Source organism: Natator depressus, chromosome 2, assembly GCF_965152275.1.
Source record: "Natator depressus isolate rNatDep1 chromosome 2, rNatDep2.hap1, whole genome shotgun sequence".
Classification (NCBI taxonomy): domain Eukaryota; kingdom Metazoa; phylum Chordata; order Testudines; family Cheloniidae; genus Natator; species Natator depressus.
In genome coordinates this window covers 180,125,023-180,149,595 of record NC_134235.1, presented here as the reverse complement: position 1 = coordinate 180,149,595, position 24,573 = coordinate 180,125,023, and the positions used below count along the sequence as shown (strand labels likewise).

The window sequence follows — 24,573 nt, the reverse complement described above, 5'->3', positions numbered from 1 at the left end:
CCAATGTATGCTCCTATATTTCATGGATCCTCTGAAATACTACATCTGTCAAAATCTATTGTGTGGTCTCATATTTTGAGTATTTGGATGGATAAGGGTCCTGTCCTGTAAAATTAATGTAGTTGAGAAGTGGGAGGGAACCAAACATCCAGTCACAGGCTATGTCATCCCTTTTCCAGTTTTGTTACCCACCCTAACCCTACAAGCACTTCTTCAGCCTTTTCACTTAACAAATCTGTTTAGAGAATGTATTGGTGATTTGGGGTCTGATCCTGTCAGGTGCTGAATGTCTCCGAAGAGCACCCTCAAATCTGTTAGAGAGGAGTGTTCTTTGCCTTACAGGTGTGAGGCCTGATCCTTTGATGTGTTAATGGGCATTCTTAGGAGACATCAGTAGGAGCTGAGGGAACACAGAATCACGCCCAAACTTTGTTTTCAAGCTTTTAATACACAGTGTCTTTAGATGTTACCTACGTCTCCAATATTGGTACAGGGGTTGGTAACTTTCTTTATAGAGAGCTTTTTCACATTGTGTCAGAGGACTGTTTCTGTTTCAGCTTGTGTTGATTATTGTGCAAATGTATTTATTGATACTTGAAAGTTTTCACTCACCACTTTGTTGCATTATACATTTTTTTTTATCACTTCATTTTCCAGGCAGGTTTTTTTTTAAAGCCTTGCACTTAAATTACTCTCTCTCTTTTTTTTTTAACCGTTTTTTTTCTCAATCAGTGTGGTATGTGCTATTTATGAATAAATTATGGTACATGGTTTAACACTCATGCAATCTCATTTCCCTTGAATTCACGTAGCATCCTCACCAATTCACCTGGGCTCAGCACAAACCATGGGTAGGGAGAGCCCCCAATTACTATGGAATAAATTACTTTTTATTAATAAATTTACCAGATGACAACTGCATTTCCATAGCATCCACCCATCATGGGAATGCTTGAAACTGGTTTATTAACCCATTACATTATTTTTATTGAAATGGCTCTCTAAGAATGGTATTGTTGGGTGCCCTATTTTCTCCCTCTGACTTTTTTGTGTGGGATTTTCAAGTTTTTTAAATTTGGGCACAGTGACCTCCTTATGCTTAACTCTGTCCCGCTTGTTCTTAGCTCAGACACACTGATTCCTTTCCCTGACCTGAAGAAGAACTTTGTGTAGTTCAAAAGCCTATACCTTCTACTAACAGAAGCTGGTCCAATAAAAATTACCTTATCTGCCTTGTCTCTTGAAAAATCTCAGCAATTCCTATAAAACTTGCTCCCTTTGCAAGTTAGATTTTTTTTTTCTAGTCACAAGCTTTGCAACCTCAGCCTAGAGACTGAAAAAAGAACTGCATTTATTCTGCTTCTTACTGTCAGATCTTCACTATGGAGAGTAAGAACATAGCTGACATTTTTGTTGATGTGCAGTGCAGAGAAGAATCCAGCATGCTTTTTCCATAGCTGTATAGACACTGCAGGGCTAGCAATAGTAATATATTTGTGTTGATCATTAAATAAACTGATATCTTGAATATGCACAGGGAGCAGAAACATATTTGGAGTCAAAGGGTTCCATTTTACAGGTATTTTTCTGACTATTTTCACTTATTAATATATACCTTAAAGTTTATTCTATAACACTGGGGATTTCAGAGCTGCCTAACGGAGTCCAGCTCCCAGAGAGAGCCAGTTCAGCATGGATTTCTTTGAGAATCTCAGCCTAAAAGTACATCTCACATATTGTAATATGAATGATAACCATTGTATGCAAATTTTCCTCCAAAATGAATGGAAATTTGTATTGGAGGAAGGATGAGAAAGCAGAACTGTGACTGATATCCCACCCAGTTCTTCACTTCAGTTGTTCTCTTGGCTCAGGGAATAATTACAAATGGTTACAAAAATATTTGTCCCCATGAAATTGTATGATTGCTTAAATTCCTATGCCCATATGTCAGTTGAAGATTGTTTGATTTCAGCTCACAAAAATCCATTTTTTCCTGGGTCGTTTTCTACAACAAAATGTTGAAATGCATGCTGGGAGTATAATTTTATTATCTTTTTAAAAGATGTTGGCATGGCAGGTCTGAGAGATGCTGCTCAAGCATTGTGTGTGCTTCTTCCCCTACTGACTTTTATGCAATCTTGGTGAAATGTCTGTATCTTTTGTTCAATATCTAATATTCAACGGAGTTCCCGAAGTCTTGGCATTAGCTCATATTGGCATTAGATATCTTAAGCGTAACAATGTGTGGGTCTCCATTTATAAAAATATTCCCTAATAAGTCTGATAAGATTGCATTTTGAGATCTGTGGCATAGGACCAGAAATGTTGTTGACTGCTGGAGACTTGGCAGATTTCTCTAGCTGGTGAATATGAGGAAATCTGAGATGCCTTTTTGTGAATATTAGCTTATCATATGTGGCAGTGCTGCAAAGTGTAGAATCCTGAAATTAGATGCTAATTTTTGGCGAGGTTTTGTTACAACTACCTCTGTTTCCCTCATATCTTTGGAGCTTCTGGACTTCACAGTGCTCTGTCTTTCTTTCTTTTTTTGACTCTTGTATTGAATTGAGAGATACTAGATCAGTTTTTTATTTTGAGGTAGGGGCAAAAATGGGTCTCGGGAGTAGTTTGCCTTCCTGCCAATCTCATTGGGTCAGTGAATTAATTTTTTACCTCTATCGGTTCCACTAGTAGGCTCACTTACATATGAACTCCTAAATATAATTGCTGTGCTCTGTTCTGTTAAGGTTGTTTTACTGTTCCCCTCACCTTAGCGTTGGACCGCCGAAAAGTAAATTTTTCTGAGAGGATAATTTAATGATCCTGCAATGAGTAGTTGTATTGTTGTATACAAATTATTTACTGGTTTAGGGAATGAGGGATACAATCTTAAAATATATATTTATGTTTACCTCTTGGAAAATATAAAAGGCGGTGTAACTAAGTATTCTTTGCCTACACAGCACTGAATTTCTGGAGAGATCAGAATATGATCTTAAAAATTGTTACAGTCCAGTTCTGATTTGTAGCGTTTAGCTGAATTAAATGGGTTGTGAGATACAATTCATCATACCACACAGTACAGCAGTTCCAATTGTTTGCAATTTAAAACCAAGTACATCAGAAAAAGTGTAAAAGAGTTTGATAATATGCAGTTTGTTTTTCTCACCAAGTGAACTGTATTTCTGTTCCTTTGGGGGGTGTTTTTGCCTTTCTTCTATCTCCTTCCCCCAAATTACCTTGGCCACTGCACATATGGAAATCTCAACAAGACTATTTGCATCATGACAATTTTCCACACGACCATAGTTTGTAAATCCCTCTCAAAATGTTCCTTTTCTGTCAAACCCCATACTCAGCTGGCAATAACAGTCCTGATGAATGGCATTTGCATTGCATTTCTGAAGTAATTGATCCCGCAGTCTTGCTCTCTGAGCAATAACGTAGAGAGAGAGAGAGAGATGTTGTTTTGTTACATTCTGCCTAAAGGAAAGTTTGCGCCGATTTCCATTGTTCGGGGGAATTGGTTTTTCGTGGTCCCTCCCCCGATCATTTCAGCTTTTATTTGACGGATACGCCTCATTAAACCAATATGTAAATGAACTGTACCCTTATCGAGATTACTTTCTAAAAGCAGTCATGAAGCCTCTTTAAAATATTGTGTAAGTCCTTAATTGGGGCTGAGGCTTTGGTTAAAAAGCAGAGAAGACTTTTTTGCCCATAGATAATATTGATTTCCATTGAAGCAAACAGATTATCTTAATTTTTCATGTGAAAAGTGCTAGAATTCACTAAAAAAGGTTAAAATTGAAGTGAGTAATCTTCAGTGCATAATGCAATTGATAATTTTAGCTCTTTGCGTAGGAGCTGTTATGACTTGAACAGCCGGCTCTAGCCTTCATTAGAGAAGAAGCAGGCAGTTTTGAGACAGGTGGAGCTGGATCAAGCTGTGAAAGTGATTTGCTTGAAGCTGGTCATTAGTGTTAGAAATCTGGTCCTATTTATTGCATCCTTAACCCTACCATGATTATTACCATGATTATTTACTTTTTGTCTTTTTCCAGGTTGATGATGATCTGTAAAACTGTCTAAAGGAAGAGCATGGAGATTGGCATTCTGAACTGTTAGTGGGGACATGGGACTCATGTTGTCGTTGATCATTTGTGTGGATTTAACCATTGAAGAGCAACAGAAGCAGCTAGAAAGACATCGAGAATTAAAGCTGCTTTGAAGGTACATGGCTTGTTTGTTATAGTTGTTAATCTGCTGGCTATAATTGTTTGTATTTGTGAATATTTTCTGAGTATGGATCTGCTATACATACAATGTACAACTAAAGACATTGTGTGTGAGAAAATTTCAGTGAATTTGAGTTACACATGTAAGTGCACAACAGCCAAAAATTAACCAGCAACGTTGTTTTACAGTAAAAAAAAAAAATCGGGCCCTTTGGGCAGCAATACATTTCTTTTGAGAAATTTATTGAATTGCCTATGAACTGTACTGTGTATAGATGGTAAACTCACAGCTCCATCCCAGTATTCATAAACACACAAGTATGAAACTCACAGTTGTTCAGAAAATCTAATTCTGCTAAATCTCCCCAATGTGTTGCAAATTGAGATGGAACAGTAACATATCTTTATGTAGGAACCTCTTCAACATAGTTTACTTTACATGCCTAAAACAGATAGTAGAATTCTAAATCCAAATGACTGATGTTTTAAAATCCTTTGCATTTCCATTAAAAAAAACAGACAGAAAAAAAGTGCTGAATGTTTATTACAAGCTGTAAAAGAAACATGGCAAAATATGGTTTTGTCTAATAACCATTTTTACACTATTGGGAAGGGGCAAGCTATTGCACTGAAATCTGTTTCTGAAATAACTCCCCCTTTCCCCTGCAGTTGTTTTTCTTTCAGACACATCTTAAAACAAGAAAAAAAAGAAAGTTGGGGGGGGAGGGAAGCTAAATTATTCATGAGACTCATTTGACAATTGATCAGTGGGGGAGATGTCGGGAGGGTGTTTTGTGGGTAGAGAGAGGAAAAATAATAATAGGCTTTAACTTTGAAAAGCCTTTTAGAGCTTCTGTACAACAGTTCATTGTGAGCTGAGAGTAATGCAGTGCAGTTAAGATATCTTCATTAGAGCTACCTGCCAAGGGCTTCCAGTAGGATTTCCATAGTGCTGGAGCGTGACATGGGGTTTGGGAAGAGGCTTATGATTTTAATAATGGAGCTGTCAGTTTGATGTCTGGAGATGTTGACTCTGAGAGCTTTATTGCCAAATTTAGATTTCATATTTATATTGAATTATTACCTCTTTAACTGAATTTAATTTTCTGTGTGCCTGTAGTGAATGTATTGGCTCTCTCGCTATACGCCAGGCAATAGCTGAGTGATAGAAATCTGCAATATTCCTCCTCTTGGCTGTGCTTTATTTGTGTGTGTGTGTATGTATGTATTATGAGAGAGATGCTAGAGGAGGGAGCACTGACATGCCTATGACCCGGAAGTGTAAATGGGACATCCATTTGACTTATCTTAGGGGGAAAAAAAATCCTTTCCATCCCGGTCTTCACCTCTGCAGCAACTCCTTGGCTGTGGCAGGAAAGCAAGGGGTGAGGGCTTAACGTACCTTAACTGTGGTTTACATTCTCTACCACTAAGCATGTTTGAAACCAAGTTGTTTTATTTATTGTATCTCTACTCTACTCTTCCCCAGTGTCGATTCAATATATTTGTTTTTCTGCTGGAGTGTATTGCCCTGCACTCCTGAGTTTGTTATTGTGGTTTGTTTATCAAAGGAAATGAAATCATTTTGTTTTTTGAGAACAAAAGTAAAAATTTCACCTCCCTCCCTCCCTCCCTCTTTTTTTTTTTTTTTTTTTTTTTGGTGGGGGGGTGTCTCGACTGTCCAGGTCACCGAATCTTGTTTTAATTTCTGTCTGGGAGAATGTCTGAGCAAGGTAAATTGAACCAGGAGACAGCGGAGGAAGCTGCCAAAGAGCAGGAGTCTGCCATCTCTGATGCGACCCCAGAGAACTACATCATTAATAAAACGGAAAGCTTGGAAGCAGAGGAAAAGGAGGAGAAGCTGAGTGATGCCAAGACAGACCTCCAGGTAAGAGGAAGAAGGACCTTGGATGGCTATGTAACTGTGTTGTTGTTACATTGCCATTTCCAATGTCTTTTGTTTGGCTAGATTTTTTCTATTCTTCTCTCCTCATGCTTCTTTCCTTTTCTTTTCTTGTTATATAATTGGTAGTATTTTTTTAATTGCTAAGGAGCCCGTTACTGGGTACCCATTATAAATACAGTAAAATATTTGTCTTGGGATATTTAGGACATTATCTTCATCTGATGGACTCACAGAATTCATAGAGACTGCTGTATTTCTTAATTTTACAGTGAATTTAATTTTAAAAATAACAATTATTACCAACAAAAAGCAGTGACGCTCTTGTTATGCAAAACTAAAGAAAGATCATTAAAAGCTTGAGTCTTTACAAGATGAATTTTTTTTTTTAACCTTAAAAGGATATTAAAAGAAAGAGGGACTGCAATTTATGGGATTACTGCGAAGCTCAAAAGGGGAAGGGGTTTGGAGAGGGAGAGAGGCTTACAAAACATGATAAAAAGACAATACTGAAGTATTTGAGCATACCATAGCAAAGCATCAAGTTTGCATCTTGTTTATATCAATCAGATTAATGCATACAGCAGAGGCAATTCTTGGCTCCCCACTTCTTTGGAGTTGCATTAGGAATGTTACTTTGCAATCAGCAAATGATAAAGGTTTGCTTTGAGAAGGATTTAATGAAGTATGCTGATATTGCTATTGTGTGCATTTTCCACTAAAGTGACAATTATTTGTTACGCACAGAAACGAGGCGTAAACCAGAACCAGCAGAAAAAGAGATCCAAGGTAAGGTTTCACATTGCATGCGGAGCTGACAGGTGATAAAAAGTTCCATTCAGGTGACTGTTTTCATATACAACAATGAGCTTTTATCTTCAGTTTTTCTTCATAATCATGTGGCACAAAAGCAGAGGAGTTTCACAAGACATTAAGTGTCAATCTCCCCTTTATTTAGCAATCATACGTTGGTTACTGGACTTGCCATGTACTCGTATGTGTGATCTGTGTATGTGTTTGTGTGTGCAAATGTGGAATAAAAATCTTGTTTAATTTTTCTTTTGTAATTAGTGTTTTGTTTGAATTTTATTTAAGTGGAGTAATCAAGTTTCTAAAGCTGTAGGGATTAAAAAGATTGAGTAGGAGGAAGGCAGCTAGTTAGTGTGAAATCCGCTAGCTCGCTCGCTGTTCGTTTTTTAAATAACATTTTCCAACATTTTCAATACCACTTTTAAAATTTGTCACTGTTCAGCTGTATTGCTGTTTACAGGAAATAGAGTTGTTGCTTTGACTACATTACCAGATATTTTTTTTGTTTTTACTTTTATGATGTTCAGCTGAAGTGAAATGTAGCAAAAGCATTTAAAAGCCAAACCCATGTGTCAAATGACTCGCTGGACAGAATCTGCTGTAGTTCATCTTTTGTCTATCACATACATGCACTTGCATCTCAAGCAAATGCAGTTTTGCTGGACAAGTACCTGATTATTTGAAATTCACTGGGATGGTTGGCACATTTGCAGATTTGGGGTCAGCAGTAGTTTCCTTTGTTTTGTTTTCTTTCTATCTTATTCAGTCAGGAGCTAAGGGGAAACTGGTCCGGAGTCTTGCTGTGTGTGAAGAATCATCCCCTCGACTGGGAGCAGAAGGTCTTCATGATAATCAGGTACATCTGAAATCATGGCTGTTAGCTGCATGGTTGACTTCCACTTTCACTTGCATGATCATGTTACTTAATTGGGCTTTTAACAATATTTTTGGGGAAAGCAGAAAAAAATTTACATCTGACAATGCACACGATTTTGTGAAGTTATCTGGCTTAGCGTGTACTTTATTTTGAAATATTGAAGTAGTCTTACAGTATGTCACAGGGTGTTGTTTGCTTTTTTTTCCAGACCCCCTGAAAATTTCAACAAATGGAAAAGAATTCAAAAGAATTCAGATTAAAATTAAAAATAAATAAATAAAAGATAGAATTGTTCTTTTCTCTAAGGCTATCTCTTTTGAGGCTACACCAGATACAGTTCTAAATTCACTCTGGTTTCTAGTTCAGCTGAGATCCGTTATGTATCGGTCCCCCAGTATGCACTTCATAATACTACACAGATCTTGACTCTCTATAAATACATTGGCAGAGAAGAGAGGGTGCATTATTCTGAGTAGGATTCCATTTTGTATTCCATTTATTTCAAAGAAACACCTTTTTGACCAAAACATCTTGGCAATTCGATCCCGCAGATTCTGGAAAACAGTTCTTCTAGGCTCGCTTGCAAAAAAAAAAAAAAAAGGGGGGGGGGGGGAGGGGGGCAAAAAAAACAAACTCCAAAAACCAAAACAAAAAACCCCAAACCAAAACCACCAAAAACTGTCACAATCATTTTCACTTGACCAGACAAACAAGATTTTTTAAAAAATAATAATCATAATAAAAAACCTTAAAAGCTTCCAGCATTGGTACTTGGAGATTCAGTTGTTTTATTGGCAAATGAGATTAGCCATAGAGAGAAAGAGATGGAGAAAAATGACTTTTGTGAGCTCAGAACAAAACAAACAATCACTTTTAAGTGTACTTTCTTTGACTTTCCTCTATTGACTTGAAATGAAACAAATTGAACTCTCCCCATAGGCTTATAAGTGTGGAGAGGATTTTTATTTATTTATTTTATTTTATTCATTCATTGATTCATTTATATTTATTTTTTGAAAGACCAAAAACCAGATCTTGTTTAGCAGCTGAACTTCTCCAAGTTCTCACTGCTCTACAATGATGATTATGCAGTAGGGAAATTGACAGGTTATTTTATAGTTGTAGGTATATATTTAAAAAATACTATGCTTTTAGCTTAACTTGCATTATTCAAAAATGTGTGGCTTTTGTTCTGCATTTTATTTGTGTTTTCTATTGTTTAATGGAGAATGAAAAGGAGAATAATATAAATATAAGAGATTGTATTAAACATCGCATCGTAGTTGATAATGTACTGCAGAGAACATGTGTTTAACTCCATAGAGGTGGGCAGGGTTTGGGATAAAATACTTCTCCCAAACTGCACCCTGATGCCAGACAGAGGAGGGGTCACTTGTACACATCCTCTGGTCCTACCCTGGTCTGACCAGTTACTGGGAAGAATTCTTTGACTATACTGAAAAGATCACAGGAGTTAAAGTACCCCTGGACTCCCAACATCTGTCTCATGTAAAGACCATTGGTTCTGAATACTTGAGTAGATAGAAACTATGTTTTGCTCTTATATTGGCCTTTTGCTTACTAATGCAGATTAGCTTTGCAATGGAAAGCTAGACCTGCACACTCCTCCTTGGACTGGCTGAAGGATACTGGAAATGTTGTGCCATTTGAAATGGTTTACTTTTACTTTAAAGGAGAAAGAAGCGTATTTTGAGTTTATTTTGAATTACTTTTTTATTAGTTTATCTTAGCGGTTTACAAAGCACAGGGTTTTGATTACCAGAGAATGTACGGTACATTGCCAGAACTACAGAGTATGGATTGTACTGCAACCCTGATGTTTGTATTGATATTTGAAAATTTGCCTTCATTTTCCTGTGTAGGAAAAATCTTGTTACCTGTATTACTTGATCTTGAACGCTTACCTGATGATTCACTATGTCCTTACTTAAAAGGAATGTTGCCTCTAATGTTATACTATTGACTTATCAGTGTATTATTGCAACTTGAACATTTCTTTTGTTATTCACTATACTTACCTTGTATCAATGTACTTATTAACGTTGTATTTTACTATTGAGAAAAATCAATAAAAATAAATATAACAAAAAAATAATAGATTGCTTTCACGACTCTACAGCCCTTTTGTGTGTTTCTTCAAGAGCAACCAAATATTATACGCAGAATCGTATATGTGTAACACAAAGTAGATACTGTATGTTTACATGTGTGTTTATGCTATGTGTACAGTTTGTCATTTTTCTCTTCTCGTCAAAATAGGTGCATCTTAATAGCCATTTTAATAGTTCAGGATTAAAGTGCGGAGGATGCCAATTCCATACGATTCCTCTGTTTTGAAGAACTAATGACAGAATCACCCAGCATTAGATAGCGCAGGAAATCTGAAGTTGTTCTGAAGGATGTTGTGGCACTGATTCATACAAAGTCCTGTCATCAGAACAAAACATTTACTTACAGTTTTTCCTCAGCAAGTGAAAGGAAAACATACTTTAGTCCATTAAGTGCAACTTAGCAGTTAGCGGACAGTCTCCTGCATGTCCTTATTTCATATGGCTGAGAGTTCCCATTCTCTTTCTATATTCAGTGCAGCATTCTGCTAACATTTCTGCCTTATGATAACAAAAATAGAGATTGAGAAAATAAACCCCAGTTAATATTTTGCCACAGGGCTTTGCTTCCATTTTTACAGTGCTTTGCATCTCAAGTCTTCTGTACCACATTTCAGCTTCATCAAGACACCGATTCAGCAGAGGCAGTTTTGACTTCCTGTCTTACTGTGACACCAGTAGCTAGTTTTGCTAGGATTTTTGTCTTACACTTGTTTTGGTGTCTGATAGTGGTTATTTTTAATAACTCTAAGATTTGTAATAGTTATTGCAGGCATCATTTGAGTGACTAATGTTCTGCTTCTGAAAAATACCCTTTAGGGTAAAATATTGTAGTGAGATTTGTTTTTCTGTACATCAGCAGTCTATGAAAATTGATGATAGAAATTTGCTAGTGATCAGGCTATTTTTTTAATACATGGTAATTTGGACGTCATCATGATGCAGCTGTAGCTTACCAATTATGCAGGCCCCCAGTGTGTTTAAAGGCACTTCTAATACTACTGATTTTGCCAGTTTGATGCAAGCAATGCATTTTTACAAAACTTTAATGTCTGATTTTGTTCAGTCATTTTTCTTCAAAACAGTGTGAATACTTAGCCATACTTTCTTTTCCTTCTTGTAGTCAGATTCCATTCTTTTGAAGTTTATCACAGCACTATTCATGCATTTCATTGAATATCAACTCGTTTTTTACTGTTGTCTGAAAAATCCAGTGTCTCTGTAAGTGGAGAATAATGATTTCACAAAAGCAAAACAAAAAAGGCCAAACACCATGAATTCCCAGTTTTCTAACAAGTGCAGCTTCAAAGGAATTCGCAGTCTTTGAAATGTCAAAATCTTTAGGACATGGATTTCTGATGCACTGGATAAATTCAGTTAGCACACCCACTGTACTAAAAACTGCAGTACTCATTTTTTTTTTTTAAGCTTTTGCTAAGGGCCGTGTTTCCAGATGGTTTTTTACTTGATAAACCTGATAGCTAAACTATTCTCAGGGCCTGAAAAGTGAGTTTAACTTTTATAGCACTGTATGTGTGCATAGCACTTCATATGAATTTGCAAAAAAAATTCTGTGGAAGTTATTTTGTTCTTTATCTAGCACTTGCAATATCTCTTTAGATATAGAATGGTTTATGGGAAGAACACCACATATAAGAATGTACTTCCAGTGTTATAATTATTGAGAGAAAAGTTTAATTACTGAAAGTGGAGAATAATGTACCTTTAATACTTGTAAACTCAGAGGTCTTAGTTTGCAAATATTAAGGAAGAAATTCTGACTTCAGTGGGAGCAGCACACACACACATCTGAGGGCAGAATTTGGGCCAAAGAATGCATTATTCTCCCGATAAGATATAATTTTTTCCTACTGGGTAAAATTAAATCTGGCTTCAATTTTTCTAGCTGTGCACTCCCTAATGCAAATCTCTTCAGATTGGAATCCATGTAAATTTTATTGAATCTGGCCCTAAATTATTATATTTTTTTCAACAGGAATCAATACAACTACAGCTTTCGAGTTTCCCCAGTCTACAAGAAGAAGATAAATCTAGTAAAGATGACTCTGAGAAAGAAAAAGAGAAGGATAAAAACAAAGAAAAAGATAAAAACTGTGAAAAATCCAAGATCAGAATGTTATCAAAAGGTGAACTTCAAAATATTTGAATCCTTTTTCAATTATTTATTATGGTCACATCTAGAAATTCTTGGACATGCATAGGAATGTATATACCTGTGGGTATATATGTATTATACCTGTGTGCATATGTGAACTCTCTCTCTATCTTTCTCTCTATCTAATCTGTCTGTCTGTCTTTAAGTACACATACAGTAGGAATGCATTTATCCAAAAGAGGGAATGTGGAATGTGAAATTTATATGGATAAGAAAAAGGGAGTTTTTCATATAAATGATGAGTTTTCAGATATATTACAGTTGTATTATGAGTAAAACCCCTAACAGAGCATAGCGGAGATTTTGTGTAAGAGGTGTTTGGTGTGTGTGTGTGTGTGTGTGTGTGTGTGTGTGTGTAATGTTTGTATTTATGTATGCAATTATAATATTTACATAAAATATTTTATGAAAGTACAACTTTTTTCTGTTAATCATAGTATACTGTACAACTTGTTAGCAGCGACACAAAACACTTAGTCTCATATATTGCTTTCGGCCCACAGATGAATCTCTCATTAACATTATTTGGAAATCCACCCGTAGCCCTTAACCTTAACTCATGGTCCGTGTACTGTAATACACTAGTGAATTATCCATCACATATTATAATTATGCCTTACTACAGCAGGTATGCACAGAGTGACTCTAACTATAATTATTTTTATACCTATAATTATATCATGTTACAAAACTACACTGTAGTCTCTTAAGGATAAGCATTGCCTACTCAGGGGCAGATCCTCAGCTGGTATGAATTGTTATAGCTCCTTTGACTTTACTGAAGCTGGTGATTCAGACCAGCTGAGGATCTGCCCTTACTTTTGAGTAAGACACAATCACCTATGCTGTAAATGAATTCTAAATACTCTGTCACATGCCATTGTCATCTACCCGCTTTTAGACATCACTAGATTCCAGTCTGTTAAAGATTTTGAATTCCCAGTGGCAAGGCATATCACTTTGTCTAATTTAATATGTTCAATATATAAAGATGTATTTATAGTCAGGACTGGATATTCAGCAGTAAGAAAGGGAAAGTTGGAAGGAATTTGGGTAACATTATATATTTCCTGTGATTCCAGAAAGGACAAAACTTTGTTTGCTTCAGTTGTGGCACTTATTAGTACAATGCAAAGAAAAGACAGATTTCCTCATGCTGTTTTGTGGGGTAGATTGTTCACATAAATAAATAACCTGCATGTACATTATTCTTTATAATATATTTTTTGGGTTGCTGGCTGGAAAACCAAGTCTGCTTTACAGAAATTGGCTTAACTTCTGAAATGAAACGTTTTGTTTTGTTTTGTTTTGTTTTGTTTTGTTTGTTTGTTTGTTTTTCAGATTGCAGCCAAGAATATACCGACTCAACAGGCATAGATTTACATGAATTTCTGGTGAACACATTAAAGAATAATCCCAGGTAAGTAGCTCCGGCATGTTGTTATCTCCTGGTATAGTCCTAGAATTCTAGCAATTAAGCATCTTATAATTCTAGTTCTAGAGAATGCTGTAGGAAAAAAAATAATGGAATCTTTTCAACTGAGCAAGAAGCCATAAAACAATAAATTTCTACACATAGGCTTTCCAGGTTCCCATTGCTTAATTACTTTTTCTGAAATTTGGTCACTGTGCTTATCTTCCCTGCTGCACAGCTCCATCTAAAGACTCTTAGCACTAGTATATTATAACCTATGTGGAGGTATACCTATTGGAGGTATCTGCAACTCAGATCATATTGTGAGTACCAACTTCTAGCCTCACTACATCCATAGTCTTCATTTGGAACTGCAAACTCATCTTAATATAGAATTTCATCCTAAATATATATATAAAAAATAATATATATATATAATCCTATCAGGATTTTTTATATATTATCTTTTACATACTCTTTGCAACTGAATCTGTTCAGTGTGCACAGCTTCATCCTCCACTTACTGGATATCAAGAAATAATTAGGTAAATACCCATCCACAGAGGGGCTTAAAAATCCATGGGATTTCAAAATGCATGAATTCACATTTCGTATTAAAGGGCACATTTCTGGCCTTCAAAGCAAAAAGTCCCTGAATTGTCCAAGCTGTAAGAGCTCAATGAGCTTGAGAGCAATGCACTCTGTAAGGTGTCTTACTAGGGCTGTTAAGTAAATGTGGGTGTGGGGAGGTGTATTTGTGAAAAATTTCAACTTTTCAGCAAAAGATCAAAAACTTGCAGTTTAAAAGAGAAAATCTGGATTTGGCAATGCTGCAGCAGCTCTTCGTGGAAGCTGTTGTTGGGTGCCTCATGTCCCTGTTCTCAGTGACTTCCCTGTTCAGACTACGTGTCCCATGATGCATCCTGGTCTCCCCTCTTGCTGAGCCACAGTGGTGCACCAGGGAAAGCGGTTATTATGAGTTTGGGGTGTTTGATTTTTTTAGACAAGAAGTTGAAATTTTCTACAGAAAGTGCACACTTTCTATGACACATTGAATTTAGTCAAAAATCCAATTTTCCATCCAAAAAATTTGTGATGGAAATTTTTCAACTATCTCTACAGCTTACTTTTGTTCCAAAAAGAAATACCAACATTATTCAACTACCTGAATGCAGTCCTTTGAGGCTGCGAGTGCTGCCAGGCCGAGCCCTAATGGTGAAGGGAATTAAGTCCATATCTTGCCTTGCTCTGGTATGGATGGGGAGAAGGGGAAACTAGAGTCTTTCCCCAGCTGCACCAATGCAAGGGAGGTCAGCGTTTTAACTAAAATATTTACATCATTTTTAAATAAAGGGAAACTTCCATAATTCGTTTTTGAAGTATCATAAAAGTATCTAAAAATGGTTTTGTAGCTGACTCTTCAAATTGTTGTTTATTTTTACAGGGACAGAATGATACTCTTAAAAATGGAACAGGAAATTATAGATTTTATTAGTGACAACAAGTAAGTTAATTTCAGTATTTGGTTAGTTTATCATATTTGCATGCCACATGTATCTTTTGCATAAAGCATATGTAAATGCTATATTTTTATGAGATGTGTGCTCACTTAGAAGCCAATCCTACACTGTGCTGGAGTTTAGTACCTTGCAAAATCAGGCCCCAAGATTCCTCTCTAATAACTGTCAGTAGGAGCCACTGCAGTAGGTGTAACAAAAAGCAAGGCTTTTCATTTTTATTATATTTCTCTAATGACTTCCAGCTGGTTCCAGTCACTTATGCTCAAAAATAATTGTAAAGCTTTCATTGCATAGGGCATAAAGCATGCATCTCTAGAGGGGGATATATAATCAAATATTATGTCATGCAATTTGCTCTGTTCACTAAGGTATTTTTAATCTGGTGAAAAATAAAGTTAAGCTTTTGTTTGAAGGGAGACAAAACCCTGTTCTGCTCTCACATATTCTACAATTTATAATAAAATTATAGATTTTAACTTGGTTAAAAACAAACCGATTGAAAAAGTCCCCTGACTTTTGAGGGGAAAAATAGACATTTTAAAATAGAGAGAAGAAAGAAGATTTGTTGTACTAGAATAGCCCCTTGGTATCTCGAACATTACCCAGTATCTGCTGCTTTGGAGGAAGGCATAAAACTTTCATGGTATCCTTAGCCATTTATGCAACGTTTACATAGGGCGAAAGTGTGTATGGCAAGTGAGTCCTTCCTGACCCCTGCAGCAGTCAGCTGATGCTGTAAAATATGAGATTTGATTATCTTAATTTAGCATGTAAAAGTACCAGTTTTATTATTGCCCATAAATATATCCAGCACTTTTTAAAAACCAGCCATTGTAGTTGACTGACTGCTTACCTGCAGCATGGATGTATGCTGTATAATTGAACAGAGGAAAAAACAGTTACATCAAGTTTTAAAAGGTATTGTTATATCTTAGAGATGATCACGTAACTGATCAGTGTGATATTTTCTTTCAGTAATCACTATAAAAAGTTCCCTCAGATGTCGTCCTATCAGAGGATGTTAGTGCACAGAGTGGCAGCTTATTTTGGAATGGATCACAATGTAGATCAAACTGGAAAATCTGTAATTATCAACAAGACCAGCAATACTAGAATGTAAGTACTAGCTTTGTGCTTTTCCCATTTCCCTTTCATAAGGGTCAGTTTGCATCCTGGCTACATGGCGTTTTAAAATTCCATTTTTGTAACGCTGAGCATTATTTATCACTCATTCTGGTGTAGAGTGTCGTTATGTCTTCTCCTTGGAAGATTGTATGAGGATTTAAAATATGTAGAAAAGAGTCAATCCGGTTGTTTCGAGTCAAGAAATTTATATAGTGCCTCTGGAGTGGAATGTTTTGCTGACCCTCTAACACCACCCCATAACTATAGAAAGCAATTTATTGCTTAACATGTTGCCTGGGGCTGGGCAGGTTATGAAGTACAGGTACTTTTTAAATAACCCAAAGATGCTGGGAAGATATCCTATTCCCTCTTTCCATTTCTTCTTTTTTGCAGTTTCCACTCCTGCCTATTGAGTTGTTTTGCAACAGATATTTTTCCCCTGTGCCACCTTTTATTTTTTTCACAGATTATAGTTTTTCCCCTTCTTCTAACTTTCAACTTTTTTTTTATCTTCATTCACTCTGGATTATAAATCTGTAATGGGGGTGTGAAAACTGTTTGGTCCCTGCATCATATACAGATGAAATTAAAAATATCCTATAGTCAGTGGGTAAAGTGGGGTTGGCAAACTTTTTGGCCCAAGGGCCACATCTGGGTATGGAAATTGTTTGGCGGGCCATGAATGCTCACAAAATTGGGGCTGGGGTATAGGAGGGAGTGAGGGCTCTGGCTGGGGGTGTGGGCTCCAGGTGGGGCCAGAAATTAGGAGTTGAAGGTGCGGGAGAGGGCTCCAGGCTGGTGTGTGGCAGGGGGTGAGGGCTCTGACGGGGGTGGGGGCTCTGGGGTGGGGCTGGGGATGAGGAGATTGCGGTGCAGGAGGGGACTCTGGGCTGGGACTGAGAGGTTTGGAGGTGGGAGGGGGATCAGGGCTGGGGCAGGGGTTGGGGCGGGGGGTGTTGAGGGCTTTCACTGGAGGTGTAGGCTCTAGGGTGGGGCTGAGGATGAGGGGTTTGGGGTGCAGGGTGCTCTGGACTGGGACCAAGGGGTTTGGAGGGTGGGAAGGGGATCAGGGCTGGGGCAGGGGGTTGGGGCGCTGGAGGGGTGGCTCAAGCTGCTCGTGGAAGCAGCGGTATGTCCTGCTTCTGGCTCCTACGCGGAAACTTACACAGATTTAGCTGCAGAGAATAAGAAATAACAAAATTACAATTTATGAAGGTCTTTGCTAGACAGCAGTTCATCATAATCACTTTTTTTCATAGCACTATTCAAGTACTACAGGCTTCTCAGGGCCTGATTTTAGCGCCCTCACTCTCATATCAGATCTCCCTTTCCAGCTTACCTGCATTTGTGTGTGTGCACACGTGTATGTGTGTGTGTGTTGGGGAGCATATGTTTGTGTGTAAGGGAGTCAGAGGAGAGGAGATCTAGCATACCACTACTGTCATTTAATTAAGAAAAATTTGGAGCAGCCCCTAAAAAACCTTACATTTTCATTGGTTTTATTCATTCCTATATATATATGTCCTTTTCTTCTCACATATGCATCATCTCCTCAGTGCAACAAGAGCAGTAGAATTTTGCACACAGCTCAGTTCTCTTTCTGGCTAGCACTGACAGTGATTTGTGTGCTTTGGGCTCAGTTGGTTGCCTTGACATGCACCTTGCAGACCAGTGGCACTAGAACTGCTTTACATTGCGTTGCAGAACCTACTCTCAACAGGAATTAAATTTCAGACCACTGTTTGGAATTTATGTGACAGCTTAGGTGAAAAGTCTGAGTGATTTCACATTGGATATTGTGGCTCATGGGCTGGTATGAGAGGCAGGGAGAGTCATTTAAATTGTGTACAAACCCAGCGTCGAAACTGGCACTAATTGGCACCTTTGCTGGCAGGCTCAGAGAGGCCAAAAACTGAATGGTCTTGCAGACTGAAGTACGCTTTTTACTCTGGAGGTGCTCTCTGCAGGTCATAGTTAAGGCACATGGATAGAACCATGTGGGAAAATTTGTCCTGGCACTGTCCATAGTGTACTTGTTCCACAGAGAAACACAAATTTCCAGCCTTCCTCATTGTCACAGTCTGGTTTCTTTCATTAGCACTAAGTAAAACTGAATGTTTTTTTTTGTTTGTTTTTGTTCTTTTAAAGTTATTTAAGGAGGGATTGCTTAACCCTAAAGACACATTCTTCTACCATGCAGCATGCAGTATATTATTTATAATATTTTAAGATACAGCTCTAAAATGAGGCTTTGTAAATGTCTTTTTTTTTTTTTAAATTTCCCAGATGCAGGAGACCTCTAAAATTTCTTTTTCTGACAGTCTAGGATTTTATTATCAGGAGAAATAGGATGCATGATTATTAGTTTGTGTGGTGTAGGAAGGAAGGAATTACACCATGTCTGATTTAAAAAAATAATGAAAAAGTGGCGGATCTTTATATAAACTGAAATCACTTTTGTTATTTTAGAGGAATAGTATTCCCACAAGTATTTTAAATAGAAAAACTGCAAAGTTAGAATGATAGCAAACAAGGAGCTACGCAGATTAGCTGTGTGAACAGGTAGATGGTTTTGAATCAGTTAAATGTTCTTTTAGTAAGGTATACGATATAAATTAATAAAATAGATATTGGAAATCCCTATTGGCCATCTATGTAGCCATTATCAACTGGAAGTTTCTCATAGGATTTTCATGGGAGCTGGATCAAACCCTTTGGGTTATACTGTGACATGGGCTACACAGTCAACAAGCAAGAGAGTAAGAACAGCCCTTGAATCCTTCCATAGGGCTACCTAGACCTTAGGTCTGACTGCACAGGGATAAGCAGGGCTACCTGTTCACTTACTCCCTTCCCAGAATAAAGGGTGGGAAGATGGTGAGGACTGGATAGAGCCTTTATTGTCCCTCCCTTTATAGTGGCCGGAGTCAGCACAGAGGAGAAGGAATTTACAGCTGGTAATACCCACTGAATGCCTGGACATTCAACCCATGGGGATTTCCATTGACCCTAAATATAAGCTTCGCCAGTATGACCTTCAGAGTTTGTAGTTGCCATAAACTCCATATTCCAGGTTTCAGTAAAGTCATAAGCTCCATTGGCATAACCCACAATGGTCACAATAGTAATAATTCTGCAGAGTCCAGGATTTTTAAAAGTTCCAATATTATATATGTTAGACTCTAGTGTTCTCCGAGAGAACAGTTTTACGTAGCTCAGAACCAGAACTTAATTTTTGGAACCTTCTGGCTCTATTAACTATCCAGTGTAAAGCATCCAGAACAGAAGCATTTCTGAAAGTGATGGAGAAATTGCTTAGTGTGGTTTATGTTAGTTGTAGTTTAAACCTAGATAAATATTGACCACATTACATATGTAAGTTCATATACAATAAAGAAGGCCTGACCTGAAGGCCAGAAAGTCCAGAAGCAATGCACTCCAAAGGAAGCTGGAGCTCTAGAGTAATGTGCTGCTTCCTCTTCCTCTTTTCAGATTTCATTTGGTAGCACATTCTGAATCCCAAAGCACCACAGCCTGGCACAATGAACAGGGAAGAAAGCTTGTCATAAGTACTTCCAGAATTCACAGATTCTACTACCTTTTTAAAAAAATCTTTTGTTTGAGCCCCCTATCATGTGTTTGTGGGTGTGGGTGGGTGGGTTTGATGCCAAGTCATTGCTGTGGGCGAGGGTGCTACTGCTTACTCATCTTGCTGAATGAGGGTTTGTGTGAATATTCTGCGGCTGGTTGGCCCCCACAAGAGGGGAATGAGGATTCTACCAGCATGTACCAGTGGGGTGAAGATTCGGATAGCATGATATGATAGCACCCTCTCTCTGCTGCCTCTTTGTGCACCAGTTGAGATTTAGTGGGATAGAAACCCTTGCGCTTAAGGGCATAAACCATCCACCGATTGTTTGGGGTTAAGAAGAAACTGTGGGCAGGTTGTTCCATACTTGTACACTCTGGAGTTTTCTACCTTCCTCTGAAGCATAAATTTCTGTTATCACCTGGACCACTGTAAGTTGAGTGTGAGTGTGTGAACGTACCTGCCTCGGGCAAGAATTTGAGGAGCTCTGGAGGCTGCTAGTTTTATGGGGGCGGGGGAGGAGGAAAGCAGCTGCAATAGCGTGAGATCAGGAGAAAACGTAATTTTGTGTGAATATTCTGCTGCTGCCTGCGCAACCTGTGCGCTGCTTTTTTTTTTTAATTAATAGTGGCAAATATATACTCCTAGCATCCTATTCTCTTTTGGGATTTGAATTGTCTGCTCTGTATTCCTGAGCATCAGCAGCATTCCATTGAAGTCCAAGCTAGTGGACCCTAATGGAGGTTTGGACCCTAGTTATCCTCTGACATTTTGAAGGCTGTCTTTGTAAATCAAAAGGACATAAATTTACTTACTACAAGAAAAAAGAAAAGCGGCGATTTGCCAGATTTCTCATGGAAATTTTAATGTGCATAGAGAGATCATCTCTTATAACTAAATGTTCTTCATCCAAACTCGATGTTAAAAATAGTCCTGTGCACTAGTTCAGATATAAAGGAGTAGTGGGTTAAAACCTTTTAATACTCTATATTAATGCTTTGAATTATGACTGGATTTAAAAAAAGCTAAAAATGGCCTGTCCAATTAAAATCTAAAAACTTTCCAAAAAGCTACCTTCTGGACAAGGAGTACATGTGAGAAACATTATGCAGAACAGAAGTTTTTGCAAACGTTCGATGGAGATGGTCACAATGCTGCTTAGTATGGAAAATATCTTAACTGTAATATCACTATAGTGACTCCATTGTATGTATATTTGTCTGTCATCTGTGTCTGTCTATCATCTCTCTAAAGCTATACCAAAATGTGACGTGAACACATGACAATGCAGTATGATAAAAGCATAAATTTGAGATGGAGGCAATGTATTATGCAGAACATTCCAAATGAGTGCCAACAAAAACTGTATGTGCCACCTCTTTATTCTGTACATGCCATATTTAAAAAAAAAATAGAAATAGATAAGAGAGCCTTGCAGCTGTTGTCAGTAATTTTACATATCTCTGCCTGTATATTCAGACTGATTATCTCAGTGGAGATAGATAAGTGGGGAGAATGCGGGTGATGTGTTTAAAGTGCTTGATAAATACAGATTTTAATTTGGCTTTGCAGTTTGCCACATGGATATCCTCACATGTGGTGTGTGCAAAATATGTTTTTACAGATGCGCACACACACAGCTGCATACATACCTGCTCAGACGTACAGCAGAGTTACTCAGCATTCAGGACGTACAGTGTGAATGAAATACAGCAATTGTGTTTAGTAAGTGTCTTCTGCATTTGGAGAGCTTACCAAAGGGCACATATGTTGTGAACCTTAAGACTTTACAAAATCATAGCTGAAAGGATTATTTTTTGTATAACCTTTTTCAGTGTTGCATACCTTCTAACCTTTGTAGTAAAGCAGCCTATTGATATTTTGTTCTACTCTACATTATTTTACTCTGCTGCTATAGAAATGCTATGTCATAGTAGCCCTATTGGAAGTTTTTTTGTGTCTTCAGGATACATCCAAAACTTGGAGTAGTATTGACACCTACTGTATGTATTTCATGAGTTTCTTCTTAAGAACTGTCAGCAAAATTATACATACTGTACAATACATACTATCCGTGTCATAACTAAAAAAAGTATTGTAGGATATTCTATCCATCTATTTTCTCTGTGTCTGAGTGGCTTGAGTCACAAATACAGTCATGACATTGCCCATTCCTAACCCACCCGCAAAAAATAGAAAAGCCCACAGTAGGTTTTTTTAATATATGCTTTGCATTTAAAAGCATTCTTTGTGTAGGTAGTGCCTAAAGCATTATGCCTATATAGGTACGTGGAGCTTTTTCTTTTTTTTTTTTGGTATGGCTCTTGCAAATAGTATAGACTCTTTAAGACATCCTTATAAAATGGCACTCAGTGAAAGAAGGCAATTTCAACAACAGGGGTTAGCTCTGAATGGAGATCTCTCCCCCACCCCCAATCCAGGCATGCCAAGCGTATTGGGATTTAAAAGATACTGGTTTTGTACCGAAATGGTGGGATTGGTTACATTATAGGCTCAGTAGCCACAAGTTATGACTTCCAGGGTACACATCAAAATGTGCTTTTTTCCCCTTGACTGATTTTTGTTTCTTTAAGACTGCATTTGCGGGGGAGAAGGGGGAGGCGGGAGGTTATAAGTAAGTTGACACAAACAAAAATGTTTGCAGCTTTTTTTCAGCCAGGTATATATTCTGTAGTCTTATATTTGTGTAAGCGAATGCTCATGTCTTGTTAGTTATGAGTGAACCTCAGTGACAAGGTGCGGACATTGTTTTGTTGGAACACAGCACAGTTAACTCTGCAAACTCTTTTGTTGCACGTTTTCTTTAAAAAAAAAATCATATTGTCTATTGTAAGTAGAACACGATCAAGGCAGTGATCTCATGAAGTCAGACTCACTGTAGTATGACTCATGATCTAGGAGGATATACACGCAAACATCTCTCTCTCTCTTTTATTTTGTGTGGTGTGTGAGGTTCTGTAGGCCAAAATTTGTAGCTTCAAGGAACTATGAACCAATTTATTTTAGTTCATACAAAAGTCTCCCATTGCAAGAATTTCTCTTTCCAGTGTTGGCTATATTTTGACTGCTATTTTATTACTGAGATATAATTATACTGTGATAAAGCAAATCCCTGCATTCTGACTAACAGTCATTGTTGCACAGTTAGGACTCAGGGATTCACAAACTACACTGGTATTGAGAAATATGTGTGCAGTGATTATGCCTGTCAGACATCCACAACTAGAGTACAAGGGAATTGCATATCTGAGAAATAATAGCGTCCTTGTTATCTCATTGGATGAGACAGTACCGTTTTATTTTAATATTTATTAATACACAAAGCACTCATCTTATGGTCCTAACAATAATAGGATAAAAATCAATAAAACAATAAAGACAACAGATATAATGTTTACAACATTGAGTCTTCTTCATGCTGTCGCTTTGAAGCAATAAATGGATTTTATTTCATAGACATTTTCCATACAGTCATCAGGGACTTGCTGAAAAGTACGATGATTAGTGACTTGGAAGTCTAATTTGTCTCAGTAGAGGACTCCTGAGCAATAATAAAAAATATTTAGTGCTCTTTATCCAAAAAGCCTGAAGCAGTTTACAGAGGAGGAGCAGTATTCTTATCCTTATTTAACAGATGGGGAAACTGAGGCAAATAACTCCTAATGCCCAGTTCTTTAAAAAATGCGCAGATTAAGCTAATAAACGTGTCATGGATTTCAGCACTACATTATGTATTATAGTGTAGGCATTAGTTTTAGTTATTACATTACTTGTTTTTGACTGAATACTATTGCGCACTGTAATGTAAATCCTTCATACGATACAATTTAGGAGAAGAAACTACCTATGTTGACTTTTTTTAATTTAATGAATTTGAACTGGAATTGCTTTTCACACCAGACTCTATCTCTTATTTCAGCCTTGCACTCATTCTTGCAAGGAAGATGAACAAAGAAAAGGTATCAGGGGTAGCCATGTTAGTCTGTATCCACAAAAACAACAAGGAGTCCGGTGGCACCTTAAAGACGAACAGATTTGTTGGAGCAAAAGCTTTTGCGAGTAAAAACCCCACTTCTTCAGATGCATGGAAAGAAAAAGTGTTTGTCAACTGTGTGTTGAGCTAAATTTGGCCCTAGGATGTACAATCTTTATTTCAGTCAGTGCGAGCTATGTGCATACATCCAAGGACAGACTTTTCCTGTAAATGAGACATTAGGGTTAATGAACCATTTCTAATGGTTCCATTAACAATTTTCATTCTAATATAATTTATCTAAACTAATTTGTTTGTAATTGAGGTGGACATGTATTTTATAGCTGTTTTATATTGTATTGAAGTATTAGTTAAACATTAATGAAAGGACACCTACAGTGTTAGTCTGTTGTTAATCCTTGCAGTCACACCGCTTAATCTTGTCATAAACTCAGAATTACGTAGATGTGTGATCAGACTTGGAAGATGGGAAACTACCAAGGAAAACTCAGTGCTGTGGAAAGTGGAGTTGGTGACTAAGATAAGGGACACTCTCTTCCTTGAATCAGTAATTAACCACTGCCCTAGTGTGGTGTTAGGGGGTGCTCTTCTTGTGAAGTGGTGTCTTTTGGATGAGTCAAACTCCTCAGACTTGCCATGATTACTATTTGTGGTTATTAAAGAGATCGTGGCATTCTTGGTAATGGTAGAATTTTTAGCTGTGTCTGGAAAAGTAGTAGTTAGCCAAATCCGAGCTCAGGTAATGATATTTTTCAAGTTTAAATCCCACTGCAC

The 24,573-nt window shown here is 37.4% G+C and overlaps 1 protein-coding gene across 15 annotated transcripts in view; it reads left to right on the top strand.

Moving 5' to 3' along the window:
- Nucleotides 1–24,573, top strand: part of ARPP21 (cAMP regulated phosphoprotein 21) — a 170,206-nt gene that overhangs the window by 38,497 nt on the left and 107,136 nt on the right. For 11 of the 15 annotated variants that reach the window (XM_074945416.1, XM_074945418.1, XM_074945415.1 and 8 more), the window contains 8 exons: nucleotides 4,068–4,236; nucleotides 5,927–6,129; nucleotides 6,892–6,933; nucleotides 7,721–7,810; nucleotides 11,957–12,107; nucleotides 13,478–13,556; nucleotides 14,995–15,054; nucleotides 16,046–16,186. In XM_074945416.1, the coding sequence (XP_074801517.1) occupies nucleotides 5,962–6,129; nucleotides 6,892–6,933; nucleotides 7,721–7,810; nucleotides 11,957–12,107; nucleotides 13,478–13,556; nucleotides 14,995–15,054; nucleotides 16,046–16,186 (731 nt within the window). In that variant the 5' untranslated portion in view covers nucleotides 4,068–4,236; nucleotides 5,927–5,961. Of the gene's footprint in view, nucleotides 1–3,641; nucleotides 3,666–3,790; nucleotides 3,816–3,951; nucleotides 3,977–4,067; nucleotides 4,237–5,926; nucleotides 6,130–6,891; nucleotides 6,934–7,720; nucleotides 7,811–11,956; nucleotides 12,108–13,477; nucleotides 13,557–14,994; nucleotides 15,055–16,045; nucleotides 16,187–24,573 lie in introns of those variants that run through there. The other 4 variants (XM_074945422.1, XM_074945421.1, XM_074945420.1 and 1 more) reach the window with 4 other exon arrangements.